The 15379-nt window shown below is 41.2% G+C and overlaps 2 protein-coding genes across 2 annotated transcripts in view; one reads left to right on the top strand and one right to left on the bottom strand.

Annotated features, from left to right (window-relative positions):
• Positions 1 to 6428, bottom strand: slc26a2 (solute carrier family 26 member 2). The gene is made up of 4 exons (XM_086084385.1): positions 6311 to 6428; positions 4716 to 5614; positions 2925 to 3373; positions 1 to 2847 (listed from the first exon to the last, which is right to left on the bottom strand). The coding sequence occupies exons 2-4, from the start codon at positions 5601 to 5603 to the stop codon at positions 2073 to 2075; spliced, it is 2112 nt and encodes a 703-aa protein (XP_085940511.1). The 5' UTR covers positions 5604 to 5614; positions 6311 to 6428; the 3' UTR covers positions 1 to 2072.
• The window catches only part of pde6a (phosphodiesterase 6A, cGMP-specific, rod, alpha), a 27052-nt gene continuing 15619 nt past the window's right edge, over positions 3947 to 15379 (top strand). Inside the window, exons 1-5 of the mRNA XM_086084384.1 lie at positions 3947 to 4099; positions 8852 to 8915; positions 9984 to 10314; positions 10477 to 10618; positions 13152 to 13307. Of these exons, the coding sequence (XP_085940510.1) occupies positions 9986 to 10314; positions 10477 to 10618; positions 13152 to 13307 (627 nt within the window). The 5' untranslated portion in view covers positions 3947 to 4099; positions 8852 to 8915; positions 9984 to 9985. The remainder of the gene's footprint in view (positions 4100 to 8851; positions 8916 to 9983; positions 10315 to 10476; positions 10619 to 13151; positions 13308 to 15379) is intronic.

The raw sequence follows: 15379 nt of genomic DNA on the forward strand, positions 1-15379 counted from the left end.
TGTCAACACGTCCATTTTATTGTGCATTTTATTAAGGCATTAAGCAAATATGCTCATACATGTTTACAATGACATCAAAGGCACTTACAGCATATGTAAACCCACTTTTATATAAATAGATTGTCATTATGCAGCCATCACCTGTTTCAGATGGTGAACGCCCAACAATTGCTTATGAAACCTGGCAAAGAACACGTGGTCAAGGCTGTGAAAATGGGTTTGAACCGTGCTAAACTAAATAACTACAAGATTAATTTATGGCCTCCAGCATTTTGGATTTAACATCAGACAAAATAAACACGGCTCCAGCATAATTATAGACTATTTTCACACCACTCCCAATGTCATCTGCATCAAGCATAGAAAGTTCAAAAAGAATAAGGACCTGCGCCAACGCAAGATAATAATCTCCAAAGTGTTGTACTGATTTTGACACCCACTTGGCTCCTTTTTACTCAGTTAGGATTGTTGACAACAATGTAAATAAACCCATTTTGCATTTTATACCAGCTGCATTTGAGTTTTTCCCAACTGGGGCTGGTCAAGAACGGTACAAATCAAAACATTGCCACATACTACAGTCGAGGACTGTGAAGTAAATTCCTGTGGCTATACCTGAGAATATGTTTTCAAGCTTTCAGCTCTACATTTTGGACTTTACTTCTAAAATAAATACATCGCAATTTTTTTAAACCTTTCTGTGAACTTTGTTCAGCTCTGTTTACTTGTCTAGTGCATCGCCCTCGACAAACAGACGCAGAAAGCGAACCTGTGGTTATGGCTTCGTCATCATGTGATAAAAATAAATGCATTTTAAGCAGCAGATAGCTCATTTGGACATCAGTAACTCAACTGTCGTGCTATGTTGGCTTTTAAGGTAGAACTTTGGTATTGTAACAAACGGTGTCATTTCAGTAACAAACGTGAACTTCCAGGAAAAGTTGCCACCCTTATGAGCTGGCGGTTACAAACAACTATATATACAGTAGGTCGCCAAAAAGCGGCTCGTCCAAACGAGGCATGAAGAAGTATCAGATTTTGACCGTGTAAACGTTTCACTGTGTTGCAATTACGGCTCGAGAATGTAGTACTTTGAATTGTTTGTGTGAGTAACTTTTACCCATTGAACACGCTCCATAGGCCCTTTAGTAAACAGCACCAACAACAGATGACAAGTTGTTGTTTTTTTTAAACCGCAGTCACCAGCCCATGCCTTGTCCAGAATTGACAGTAACGAGTGTGGACCTGAAGTAGTTTCCACTTTCTAAACCCTGAAACCGATGATCAAACTAAATATTAGGCAGATACCGATACTAATTACTGATACCCTCATACTTTTGATACATAAATATCCTCCACCCCCCAAAAAAACAATGTCACATAAATACCTATACATCCCCAATATAAAATTTTCCATAAAAATTGCATAAAATTAATGGTAATTTTCTATTCTAATTTCTAGTTCCTGTTATCGGTCACCGTCACGAGTACCGAAACCTTAACATAAGATTGGCATCAGCACCGATGCCACTTGTCCATCCCTACTAAAAATAAAAACATCAAAACATGGAGCGGAATTGGCCAAGGCTGGGTATACACCACATTGTTTACGCATCAGACAACATTAAAATGCATGAAATCAGACATCTCAGAAAAGAACATTAGATCAATGGGACATCTGACAATACAAAATATGGATAATATGAGATATATGTTTATATTTGGTAGTTTTTATGACGAACTGGAAGAAACACTTACATTACAGTCATAGACCAGGCGTCCATTTCACAAAGCAGGTTCATCAAACACCGACACTAACCCTGAACAGCGAGTTGACATATCCTGAGATAGAAAACTCAGTTTTTTTTGGCTGCAGGACAGCTGATTTGATCTAGTTTGATCAATGAAATGGAAAAGGCGGAGTTTCCTGCATTTCAGGGTTAACAGATTCTCACCGAACCTGCTTTGTGAAATGGACCCCTGCAGTGTAAATCCAGCCCCAGAAGGCCCAATCAGTAACCGACATCAGCATAACAAGGCACAACTTGTTTCTGTAAAAATATCAGTAAATCTCAATATTCGCCGTTACAATCTCTATTTGGCGCCAACGCCCGCTGCAGGTGATGGACGGCGTCTGCGATAGTGAAGAAGGTCAAGCCATCGTCCTCTACCTGTTTTTCTGGGAAGTAGCCACCTCGTTGGAGGGCGTCCAAGACGGTCGTGTTGCACTGAGCCAGGACCACCGACACCCCCAGCTCGCCGTAATCTTTCTGCACTTCCTTCAGGGCGTTGACGCCGGCGCTGTCTAGAAACAAGATGGCACTGCAGTCCAGTACTAAACTGCGAAAAGGTTTCTGGTCCAGCGTCAACCTGATGTCGGCAATTCCCTCGCCGTCCACGGCCTGCTTGGCGGTCTCCTGTTTGAGCTTCTTCCCAAACTTGATGCGCCGCACTTTCTCCTTTACCGGGTCGAGCCCCGTGTTCCGGTACAAAGACTTCTTAAACAAACTCTGGTTGGCGTAGTAGATGGGTGCCGGGTACCTGAAGACGGCCACGTCCGGGTGAGCGCGGAGGCCGCGGTACGCCGACAGCATCTCGTAGTGGTCCCTATCGGCCGTCCGTCCCAGCTCCGTCACCTGAGCCCGCTGCGTCCGGCCCAGGACGCAGATGGCCGACACCAGGATGCCTATTAGGAGGCCCAGCTCCGTGTTGATCAGCGCCGAGGTGGCCATGGTGATAAGCCAGACGGCGGCGTCCACGCGGTCGGTGCGCCACATGCTGGGGACCTCGGCGAACTTGCTCAGGGCGCCGCGGAGATTGACCACGATGATGACAGCCAGCACGCACCTAGATGGGAAGCCATAATTGCCTGAACGGGCTGCCCGAACCCGAATAGACCGCGATTTGAAGTGAGCGGTACTCACTTCTGGAGGGAATAGAAGAGCGGCGCGATGACCAGCAACACCAGCAGCAGCACCACGGCGCTGACCAGGCCCGAAACCTGCGTCTGGCAGCCCGTCGACTCCTTGACAAGTGTCTTGGTCAGGGCGGCGCTGGTGGCGAAGCAGCGGAAGAAGGACGGCACGATGTTGCAGAAGCCGATGGCGTACATCTCCTGGTTGGCGTACACTTGGTAGCCGTGCTTCTTGGCGAACATCTCCGACAGCGACACGGTGATTGCGAAGCCGACAAGAGCGATAGAGAAGGCGTCCACCGCCACGCTGGGGATGAGCGACCACGCCGGCAGCTGCGGCGGCAGGAAGCCCGTCTGGATTTCGCCCGCCACGTCCGAGCCGTAGTCTGCTTTGAAGTGGCCAAAGTGAGATGCCAGCGTTGCGATGATGACGACAAACAGCTCAAAGGGAATTGGAGCCTTGGTAACAAACAGAAGAAAATACTATTGGAGGGAGGCTTCCATTTACAAACTATGTGCCTTGATAGGTGCTGTTGTTTTGGTTAGCAGCAGAGGTCAAAGTGGCTCACCAGTTAACTATTCAATGTCCATTAACTAAGAATGGTGTTAGCTAATTATAATTTCTGGTGGAGAAATAGGAGGTGTCTATTTGTGGGAGGTGTTTACTGGTCTCAATTGCACCCGGCTGGGACTGGGACATGCCGTCAATTTTAAAGACAATCACTATTTGAGGAAATAAAAATATATTTCTTGACCTACACCATCATTTGAAGACGGGTATCTATTTGAGGGACGTGTTTATTTCTTTAAGTGAATGACATACTGAAGGGAAAAATAACCATGGTTTGATATGTCCTCATGAAACCTCTTATATAAGGATATGTTGTTGTCCTGAACTGTTGTACGAATCCAGGTGCCCAACAATTTGTAAATAAAGGGCGGGATCAGCCTGGGAACTCTTCCTTCTTTATACCACAGCCTTCCCTGCTTCGCAAACATGTTTTCGAGAGTGTCTGGGAGAGGGCTTGGACAGCCCGGTTTCTCACGCTCACAACTTTTTGCTAACGAATAAAAAACGGAGCGGCACACGGACCGGACGGAGTCAGCTGTGGAACACGTACGATTGCCCAGCCGTTGTTGTAGCTCGCTTCACCCGGACCGTAGGCTCCCCGGTCTAGTGTCAAGGTAAGCGCTGATGATGATCATATTATGTTGCTTAACGTTGTAGTGTATTGATTGCTGTTTGCGGGGTATAAAATGTACAATTATTCTAGCAAATCGAGTCGTGATTGTTGCTGTTTGTGGGGAATGAAAGGTATAATCATTCTAGCACAGCGCAGGTGTTGATTACTGTTTGCGGGGGATAAGACGTACGATTATCCTGGCACAGTATAAATGTTGATTGCTATATGCGGGGAATAAAAGACACAGTTATTCTAGCAAAAGTATATCAAGTCTCTGTGTATTCATTGTTGCCGCCGACCACTCACGATCCTGCATAAAAATATAAAGGTGAAGTAGTGTTTTCCACAAAACACATACACACAACTAATTGATGCATAGTGCATGCATGTGTGGACTGACAGTGACTATTTGAGTAAATATAGCCAATTGCAATTTCCAATTGACCTGCAACAAAATTTAAAGGGAGGCAGAGAATGGCTAACCCTGCAACTAATTGCTTGACCCGTGCCTTAAAGAAAGCCATTTATTTGAGGGAGGCGTTGATTTTCCTGAGTGAACGACTGACCTTCATCTATTTGAGGGAGGCGTCGATTTTTCTGAGTGAATCATGACTGACCTTCAACTTGGCTTTGAAGCGGTTGTTGAGCTCCTTGGTGGGCAGCAGCAGCAGCAGGCACACCAGACTGGTGATCAGGTCACACAGGTTGGTGTTTCCCAGGTTAGCAAACACGCTGAACCAGATCTGGTAGAGCGTGAACAAGCCCTGCGGCCGGGGGATCTTCAGACCCAACATGTACTTGACTTGGGAGGTGAGGATAGTTAGCGAGGCGCCCGTGGCGAAGCCGCTGAGCAGCGAGTCCGACAGGTAGACGGACACGAAGCCCACCTGGAAAATACCCATCAGCACTTGGTAGACCCCTGCCATGAAGGTGACCGTGGCTCCCACGGTTATCGCGTAGCAGCTCCTGTCACACGCCGGCACCATGCTATCATTGGTGCCGCCCAGGATGGTGCTGCCATTGCCACCAGTGTCGCCGTCCATAAGGTAACCTGCCAACACCAACTCCCGGTCCACTACCTGTCCCACCAACAGGCAAAGCACCCCGAAAATGCCCACAGAGATGTGTCTGGAGGTGCCCAGCAGCGTGTAGATGATGGCGGAGAAAAAGGAGGTGTAGAGCCCATAAATGGGTTCCTGGCCAGCCAATAAGGAGTAAGCAATGGACTGGGGAACCAGTAGGATTCCAACAATGAGGCCCGACATGACGTCCCCAAGGAGCCACTCCTTCAGCTGGTAGTGTGGCAGCCATTCCAGGATGGGCATGAAGCTCAGGACCTTGGACTTGATCGTCTGCTGCGAGCATGAGCAGTGTTTCCTGAAGTGGCGCGACAACACCGTCTGACAGCTTCCTCCTGCCTCTTCCGGCACTCTCTCCAGGATGAGGGCCTCGCGTTGTTCATTCTTGTCCCCTGATGCCATGCAGCAGGCATCGACATGAAGCATTATCGAGCTCTCTACAGTCAACAGAAAGGAAGTTAACACATTCAAATACTCTTCAGTAGGGAACGTTAAGAGGCTGCTGTAATGAGACGGTACAAACTAAGAAGCAAGTGCACACGTGCTTGGACCAACTGTGCAAAGTGTGAAAGAAAGCAAGCATTCACTGGGCTTGAACCCCCCTGGGAAGTTATCATATTACATGTCAAGTCAGTGGGACTCCCACTGGTACTAATACAAAAAGTTCAGAAAAACATGAATTAATTGCTGCAATTTTTTAATAATATTGTTTAAATACGTGTGAACACATTTTTACAGTAATGATGATGATAATGCTTGTTTTTTTTCCCATATACAGACTAATATAACACTTTAATAACTACAAACCTAACACTTTCCTTTTCACTTTCTCTTTCTTTATAATCGTCCAGCGTTGATGAGATTTATTGATCCAGGCTATATTTAACGGCTAATGCCGGGAAGCTGCGATGAAAAAAAGAACTTTTCAACGTTATTTTCACGAGAAGGAAGTTGGCCACATCATAACGCAGCTGGCATGTTTACTCAAGAAGAGAATGAATGAACGCCTTTGTCAACAACAAGTCGACAACGTGTCAAACACTTGAAGAAGCGCGTTCATGTCCCATTTGGTGTACGCTGCGATGACAGCAAAATTATCGTTTTTAAATGCAGACGTTATAGTAGCGACTAACCTGATGTGTGCCAGAAGTCTTCTCAAACGGCGTGAGGGGAAGATCAGCGTTTTCGTACTTATTCCATTCCGCTTTAATTTCATGAGATACAAAAACGCCTCTGCGTGGTGACGTCACGGGGCAATGTGAGAACCGGGTCACGTGAGCTGCTCAGACGACAAAGATATGCCGCGTGAAACATGAACTGTTACTCCGACTAGACTCGCTGGCCACTCAATTAGGTACACTATCTCCAATTAAAATGAGGGATTAAAAAGAGTTTAATAGTGTCGTGTCTTGTGTTCTTATTTGTATAAAGTATGATCTCTTCATCTAGGACGAGATTGGGAAATGGCAAGATTATTTCTTACGGGTTAAAAACCGTGCCGTAAACCCATGTAGCAATTTGATGTCACACATGTCTTTTTTTTTACAGTCTCCTCCAAAAGTATTGGAACGGCCTTTGTTTTTGGTCTATACTGAAGGTATTTGGATTTCCGATAAAAAAATGAATATGTATATTATGCATTTAAAATGTGTCTTAGGATAGATGACCTTTTGTTTGAACCCACCCACTCACTTTTCAAGTCAGCAAAAGTATTGGAACCAACATTACTACTTCTTATTAATTGCAATAACTGCATCAACCCATTGACTTCAGCAGATTTTTGCTTTCCTCATTTGACATGCTTTTCCAGGCCTCTTCTGAAGCCTCTTTCAGTTCTTGTTTGTTTGTCCCTTCAGTCTCCTCGCCAGGAGGTAAAATGTGTGCTCTATTGTGTTAAGGTCCAGTGACTTGGCCAGTCTCTGACCTTCCGCTCTTTCCCCCTGATGAAGTCTTTTGTTGTGTTGGCACTTGGCAGTAGGCCTATGTTTTGGGTTGTTATCTTGTTGCATGATGAAGCTTCTCCCAATTACAAACCCAATTACAAAAAAGTTGGGACACTATACAAATTGTGAATAAAAACTGCGGAAATGCCACATTTTTTTATATTTTATTCAGAATAGAACGTAAAGAACAGGTCAAAAGTTTAAATTGAGACAATGTATCATTTTAAGTGAAAACTATGTTGATTTGAAATTCCATGGTGCCAACAAATCTCAAAAAAAGTTGGGACAAGGCAATTTTCACCACTGTGAGGCATCCCTTCTTCTTCTGCAAACGTCTGGAGATCGAGGAGACAAGTTTCTCAAGTTTAGAAATCGTAATGCTGTCCCATTCTTGTTTAACACTTGGTCTTGGGCTTTCTTTTGTTGCACCTTCCCTTTTATGCTGCGCCAAATGTGCTCTAGAAGTGAAAGAAGGGGACTGCGAAATGGCCATTTCAATACCCGGATCCTGGCGCAGAGAAACACCTGCGCTTCTTGGTCTGCTTTAGAAATGGCTTCTTCTTTGGACTAGATTGTGTTCACCCACAATGTTTTCTGGAAGTATTGCTGAGCCATTTCTGTGATTCCCCTTACAGTAAGCATTGCTGTTTGCGGTGCAGTGCCGTTTAAGGGCCCGAAGATCCAGTATGATTTTTCGACCTTGACCCTTACACACAGAGATTGTTCCAGATTCTCGGAATCTTATCTTTCTGATATTTCTCCACTATCTTTCTGCGCAACATTGGAGGAATTCTCTAGCCAGACACTGCCAAGCTCTTTTTATACTCTAATCAAGTTGCCACTGGACCTCATTAGTGGTCTTCCAGCTGTTTTTTTTTATAAGTGCAATTGACTTTCCCAGCCTCTTATTGCTACCTGTCCCAACTTTTTTTTTTGATTAGTTGGCACCATGAAATTTACATTCAACATATTTTCCCCTTAAAATGATACATTTTCTCAGTTTAAACTTTTGACCTGTCATCTATGTTCTATTCTGAACAAAATATTGAAATGTGGCACTTCCACGTAATTGCATTCAGTTTTTATTCACAATTTGTATAGTGTCCCAACTTTTTGGGAATTGGGTTTGTAATTTGGATGCATTTTTTATGTAAATTGCCAGACAAAATGGTTTTGTAGACATCAGAATTCATTCCGCTGCGACCGTCATGAGTCTGAGCCTGTTCCAGAGACAGCCATGCAATTCCAAGCCATGATTTTAGCTTTACAGATAAGATTGTGTGTTTTGGATCATAAACAGATCCTTTCTTTACCCATACTTTGCTGATTCATCAGCAAGATCTGCAGAAACCTGATAACGATCCTGATTGTTTCATTCAGCTGTGTTTGAGGAGGGAAACGTCTCAAATATGCAGGACTGCGGTCTGCGGCCCTTGAGGAACAGAGTTTGTTGAAGCATTCAATCTAAAAGACACCACCTGAACAACCAGAACCACCCATTGCCATTCTAATACTTTTGGAGGGGACAGAATGTGTCTCTGCTATTGTGACAGAATTCCACGGAGCCCATATTACAATAACAGAAGGAGGATTCCTTTCCCAGGTGGTGACCCCTGGACACTGGAAGGTGTCATAATCTCCGGATTGTATTTGTGTGCAGCTTTACATGCACATGTGATCATTTAAAAGCACCCTTAATAATCCCTTATGCTCTCTTACACCCACCTGCAGACTGTGTGATACGACAGAGGGATTACACGCTGTGCTGCTGGAGACAATACGGACACTTCGTCAGGTACCGTTTGTCTTGTTATGAATGTATTTACTGTGATGTCATGATGGTTGTTGTTCATTGAAGGGTTTGGTAATATCTCGTTAAAAAAAGTGCATTATTTCCATTTTAACGTCACGTTTTTTCTGTACATTTTGAATGGACTAGATACTTGTAGAAAATTAAACTGATCCTGGATAAAATACCAAAATAAATGAATACCATCCAGATTGGTAAGGTTTTTGTGTGGTTCTTAAAAAAATAAAATAATGCACAATAGAATATAATCTTATTGTCTCCATCTGGGAACAATGAAAATTTGCACACTCATGCCTAACCAACTAACTAACTAACTAACTAACTAACTAACTAACTAATTGCCTCAGTCATAACCCTGTATATCTGATTTGCACCTAACCATCTCACCAATATCTAATCCATTAATTTACCTACCTAATAACTCACTCATTAACTCTCTAAAGCACTCACTCATGTAACTCACTCAGTCATTAATGAACTCAATCACTCATCCACAATTTTAGTAATTTACACACTCACTCACTAGTTGACTCTCTGACTCACTCACTACCTACTCTAACTTAGTCACTTTTGAACTCGCTCAGTCACTGACAGTGACAAACGCAATCACTCTCACTTATTCATTTGCTCAATAACACAAACTAAATCACTGACTCAAAACTCACTATGTACCTCATTCATTTACTCACTAACTGGTACACTGACTCTCTAACTTACATACTCTCTCACTCATTCATCAGTCGCTGACTCTCCGACTCGCTCGCTCACTCCCTACCTAACTTCGTCAGTCATTATTTAAATCATACAGCACAGCCACATACTGTAGATGCTAATCATTGTTTAGCATGAGCCTTTAGCTAGCTATGTGCTTGTTTTAAACACACAACATGTAATTGTCTCAATGTTTAGTTTGACAGTAAGAGTGGAGATAAACAGTCGGAAACCTATTTTTTGAAGAATGTTTATTAGTTTAGCGATTAGCTGAAGTTTGCACTAGCAAGCAGAAAAGAAAAGAAAACGACTCGTATAAATCATGTCCGCTTTGCTCCGCAGTCATGGTGGACGCCGCCACAGCCGAGCAGTTCCTTGACGCCAACCCGCAGTTCGCCAAGCAATACTACGACGTCAACTTCCGGCCCAAGGTGGTGTCGGACCTTCTGGACAACGGCCGCGCCACGGCGGTGGACGTGAGCCGCTACCACCGGCTCTCCGCGGTGGAGGAGAGCGAGATCCTTTTCGACCTGGTGCGAGACATCCAGGACAACCTGCAAATGGAGAAGTCCCTCTTCAACCTCATGAGGCACCTCAGCTTCATGATGAGGGCCGACCGCATGAGCCTCTTCATGTACCGACAGAGGAACGGCGTTGCCGAACTCGCCACCAGGTTGATCCTCCCACGGTTTATCTCTTGAGGGAAACTCAAATTGAACTGTTTTGTATTTCAACACACACAAAAACTGCCGCGGATGCCAAGATTAGAAAAATACAAACAAACATCAGATTGGTCTCCAATGTTTGATCTGGTGTCTTCACTTGTGCCTTGCAGGTTGTTCAATGTGCACAAAGATTCTGTGTTTGATGACTGCCTAGTGCAGCCTGATAGTGAAATCGTGTACCCGCTGGATTTGGGCATTGTGGGCCACGTGGCCTCCACCAAGAAGATGGTCAACGTGCCTGACGTATCCCAGGTAAGAAGTTCATGCACCAAGCTTTGTAACATACCACAAACATGAGCATTAATATCGGTTTGAAGGCATCATTTTTGGAATGTTTCTGAAATATTAACTTTTGGTCTCCCTAATAATTAAGAAATATATATATTATGGTTATATTATATTAAATATTGTGGTTATTTATATATTTACGCATTTGAGGACCGCACCACAAACTAAAATGATCTAAACTTCTATTAAGTTAACTTTGTTTATTGTGGAGCTGATGTTAGTAATTATTGTAGGATTTATTTATTTTTTGATGAGAGGTATTCCAGACTTTGTCTACCTACTTTTTCAGAATTTTAAATTATTTAAATAATAACTCATAATTGAAAATGAATTCATAAATTGAATGTAAATATATATATGGATTTTTTAAAATCATGAATAGATTTATAAATTGCAGTCAACATTTTATGTAATAAGTAAGCTTTAAGTGCCTTGAGTTTTTCTACATAATTCTACATAACATTATTACACATTTATTACAGTTGATACAATTTAAAACAGCATTTATTATTATTATTATTATTATTATTATTATTATTATTATTATTATTATTATTATTATTATTACTTTGACCCATTTTAAAATACAGCCGTGCTACCAAAGTATCTTGCAGTGCTTTCGCCACCCCTTATAGTAATCCTTTTAACCCATATCGGTGAAAGAATGTAACTGATACATCGTGGGTGGGATGAATGCCACAAATCTCCCATTCAATTCCCTCCTGTTAATAATCTCCCAGTTAGCAATTTTTATTTTTATTTTTCACTGTTGTTCTGCACCAAAATAGCCACCAGAGAGCGACGTGATACTACAATTGTCTTCCAACCCGGGCCTCCAAAGCGGCTCAACGGTATTATCGCTTAATTCCTTTGGCATTTGGAAGTGGTCCATTTTATTCCCACATGAAGCAGTAACAACAATTCCTCCCTGGGCTTGACTCACGGATGCATCAAAAGTGGGGCAATTCCAAAATTTCTGGTGACAGCTCACATTTCCTCGTAATTAGCCTGCTTTGTGCTGCTAATGCAGTGAGCGCAGCGGCCTTTCAGACGGGATGCTGAGAATTTCTATTTCTATTGAAGGTGGAGATTATGTTGAACTGGGATTATGGTCTTCCACTCATGTTCAGTCTCTCTTCTTCTTCTCGACTCCCTTTTAACCTTCACAATATTCACACGAATGTCACGCCTTTCGATGGGCTCTGTGATATTCAGGTGTACGTGTGTGTGGTGGGGGCCAGTTTCCCAAATGAAACTGGTTAATCTGTCCTGAATTAGAGCGATCCCAGATTACAACCAGAGGTCACACAGGCCTGAAGTGGAGCCCTGTCCACTGACTCAGCAGCAGCAGCAGCAGCAGCACTAAAAACACCTTGCAGCCATTTTAAAACCGCCTTCTTTTTCCAACAGCAACAAAATCTTCTATAGTGGTGCAGTTTATTAGAAAAGATTTAGATTTATAATGTATAGATTTAAATTATGTTTACAGATGTATTGTATTTAGCATTAATTTGACTAATATTTAAAAAACAATTTACTGTATACACTTGTAAATTGCTTATTACACATTGACTGCGTGTTTATTGCACAAATTTGGATTTATTAATCACTTATTAGTGATTACCTACTTATTACACATTTCTGAAATTTATTAAATACTTATTCACCATTTATTACACACTTATTACACTTAAATCCATCCATTTCTTGAGTTTATCCGGTGTCGGGTCACGGGGGCAGCAATCTAAGCAGCCCCTCGTAGATGACTTCTCAAACAATCTGTGGAGTAAACTCATTTTGGCTGCTTGTGCAATTATGGTCATTAAAAATAAATACAAAAATAAAAATCAAAAAGTTAAATTATCTTTTACTATTGGGTTACAACTATTTACAATTTTAGAATTTTTTTCTCCCATTATATTGATAATGATTTAAATATAAAAGACACAATTATTTGAACTCTTTATATTGTTTTGAATTAATCTAAAATGTCATAATTACCTCTGCATGAATAATTTATTTATTTGGATTATTTAACAACTATTTTAAATTTACTAAATAAACTATTTAGTTATATTTATAGTAATTTAATTGAAAAAAAACCTTGAATTGTTTATTATTTCACAACTATTGACATTTTTACAAATACGAGTACAAAATTAAATTTGCAATTAATATGGAAACCATGATGTTTAAAATACTGCAAATATGAATTGCAATAATAATCCTAATCATTTAAACGGGAAAAGCTCCTTCTTTGTCTTAATTTTTTATTTACAATTTGCAAATACTATTAATAATAATAATAATAATAATAATAATAATAATAATAATAATAATAATAATAATAATAATAATAATAATAATAATAATAATAATTACCTATATGACACATATATAAAGAGTCTTTCTTGTCATTTAGTGCCCGATGACCACGCCGATGACCCGCTCCATTGAGTTTGGCTTTCAATGTTTCAACGGTCCTCCTCCTTTTCAGAATCCTCACTTCAGCAACTTTGTGGACGAGCTGACCGAGTACACCACCAGGAACGCGCTGGCCGTGCCCATCATGAACGGCAAGGACATGGTGGCCGTCATGATGGCCGTCAACAAGATGGACGACGCTCCGCACTTCACCGCAGAGGACGAGGAGGTAAACATGTACATGCTGTGGTTTTTCCTCCAAAAATATAGAGCGGTGCCTTGAGATACGAGTGACTCAAATAAAATAAAAAATGAAGGCATGTTCCCGATATATATAAAGGCATTGATTCGATTTTTGAACCGTATTGATTTTAAGCTTGACTCCAGGGTCACATCACCTACTGGTCTTCCTTATTCCCTTCCTGGTTTATTGCCCCATATTAGCGGAAGAGCCCTGCTGACATTGAATATTGTGTGGCACTTGGGAAGGGGCGGTCTGTCCAGTATCCGAGAAAGATATTGATTATAAAGATTTGCTTCAAGGTGGAAGGAGAGGTCCTATCGCTTCACCACTAGTCTTCTGGGACTTTTTTTTTCTCCCATATCTGTCTGGCATGGAAGAAACCCATTGATTTTAAAGTCTTACTCAAGATAGGCATGCACTGGTGTCTACTGATGGATCTTTTGAAATGGATATCAGAGCAAGAATTCTATTGATTTTCAAGGACATGTGACCCAAGATGGGACAAATAAGTACAACCTCAGGTACTGCTCTGAATAATTTCAAGTTGAATCTCATGGACACTTTTGAAAATGGTAACCGTGTCCAGAGGAAATGGATGTGAACTGAGGGATTCCCCAGGGGTCAATACTGGGACCACCTAATTTTCAATATCTACAATAAAGCAATAATTAAAATTAAATAAATATCATAATAATAATAATAATAAAAATCCTACTACAATGATGCAAATATATTTTTGTGCCATGTTAGCATTAAACTTCGCATTGTTCTAGTGTTTTAATTTTTTAACCGTTTTTTGTTTTCATGTCTCTGATTTTTTATGTACGGCACTTTGCATCTGTACAGCTATGATTGTTTTTAAAGTGCTCTATAAATAAAGCTGAGTTGAGACATTGATGGCAGGCGAACATGGGTCTGTAGATTGACTCTGTCACTGTATCAAACGGATCAATGTTTTAATACAAAACTATTTTCTCTGAATAAAATAGAAAACTGAAGACATTGTCTGTGGCCCACAGAAACAAAGAGGACATGTCAGTATCAGTCACCTTGAGACTCTCTAAAACTAAAAGCTATTTATGGCTTTTTGCTGTTTGACTATTAAGGCTACAGATGATACAGAGCTCTATCTAGGAGTGTCCCCAAATGACAGCAGTTCAATTAAGATGTAGTGTCACTGTCTAAAACAAATAATTGGATGAAACAAAAATTCTCTCAACTAAACCACACAAAAAAAAACAAGGAAATTGTTTTGGACAATAAAGAAACAAGGATTGCTGTTCTTAAACACTTTTGCAGTCACTAAAGCCTGATCTGAATTCTAAAATCAATAACTAAAACAGCTTTTGACCAGCTGAAAAACATCTCCAGACTGAAGGCTTGCATGTTCCAAGCAGACCAGGAGAAACTTATCCATGCTTTAATAACTCATAACTGAAAATGAATTCATAAATTAAAAATAAATGCATATTTGGATTTTTTTAAGTGTTATGAATAGATTTATAAATTACATTCAACATCTAACATGTTATCTTTGAATGCCTTGACATTTTCTACATAATTCTTCATAATGATATTATTATTATTATTATTATTTTTTTCTTCTTTTTTTCTTTTTTCTTTTTTAAGAGCTCAGTATTGTTCATTCGGAAATGTCATCATCATTGCTCTTTTTTTTTTTTTTTTTTTAAATATATATATATATATATATATATATATATTTTTTTTTTTTTTTGTGTGTGTGTGTGGGTGAGTATGTGTATGTGCGTGCGTGCGTGTATTTGTTAGCTCACCAGATAACCTATTAGAAAAAATCTCATACCGTTCACCTAAACCGAACACCAGGAGACCCGAGGGGACCGAAGAAAACCAAGGAAGGCGAAATCCAGCACCGACCAGACACCCCCCACCAGAACTCCTCCCCAGCCCAAGAAACATCCAGACCCCAACAAATCCAAAAAACATAAAATCAGGGAGGCCTCAAGAGACCAAAGGAGAGACCGAGAAAAGGAAGGAAGGACAGACGAAGCCGCGTGAGATCCGCAGACACCAGCCTC

The sequence above is a fragment of the Leptonotus elevatus genome, chromosome 9 (genome assembly GCF_054856555.1).
Source record: "Leptonotus elevatus isolate MCC_2025b chromosome 9, RoL_Lele_1.0, whole genome shotgun sequence".
NCBI classification, from domain to species: domain Eukaryota; kingdom Metazoa; phylum Chordata; class Actinopteri; order Syngnathiformes; family Syngnathidae; genus Leptonotus; species Leptonotus elevatus.

Excerpts from the sequence above, each read along its gene's own strand:
- slc26a2 (XM_086084385.1), bottom strand. The coding sequence starts at position 5,603 with ATGCTTCATGTCGATGCCTGCTGCATGGCATCAGGGGACAAGAATGAA. Across the intron at positions 3,374-4,715 it reads GCTTCAAAGCCAAGTTGAAG|GCTCCAATTCCCTTTGAGCT; the intron begins GTCAGTCATGAT and ends TTTGTTACCAAG. Across the intron at positions 2,848-2,924 it reads CTCTTCTATTCCCTCCAGAA|GTGCGTGCTGGCTGTCATCA; the intron begins GTGAGTACCGCT and ends CTTCCCATCTAG.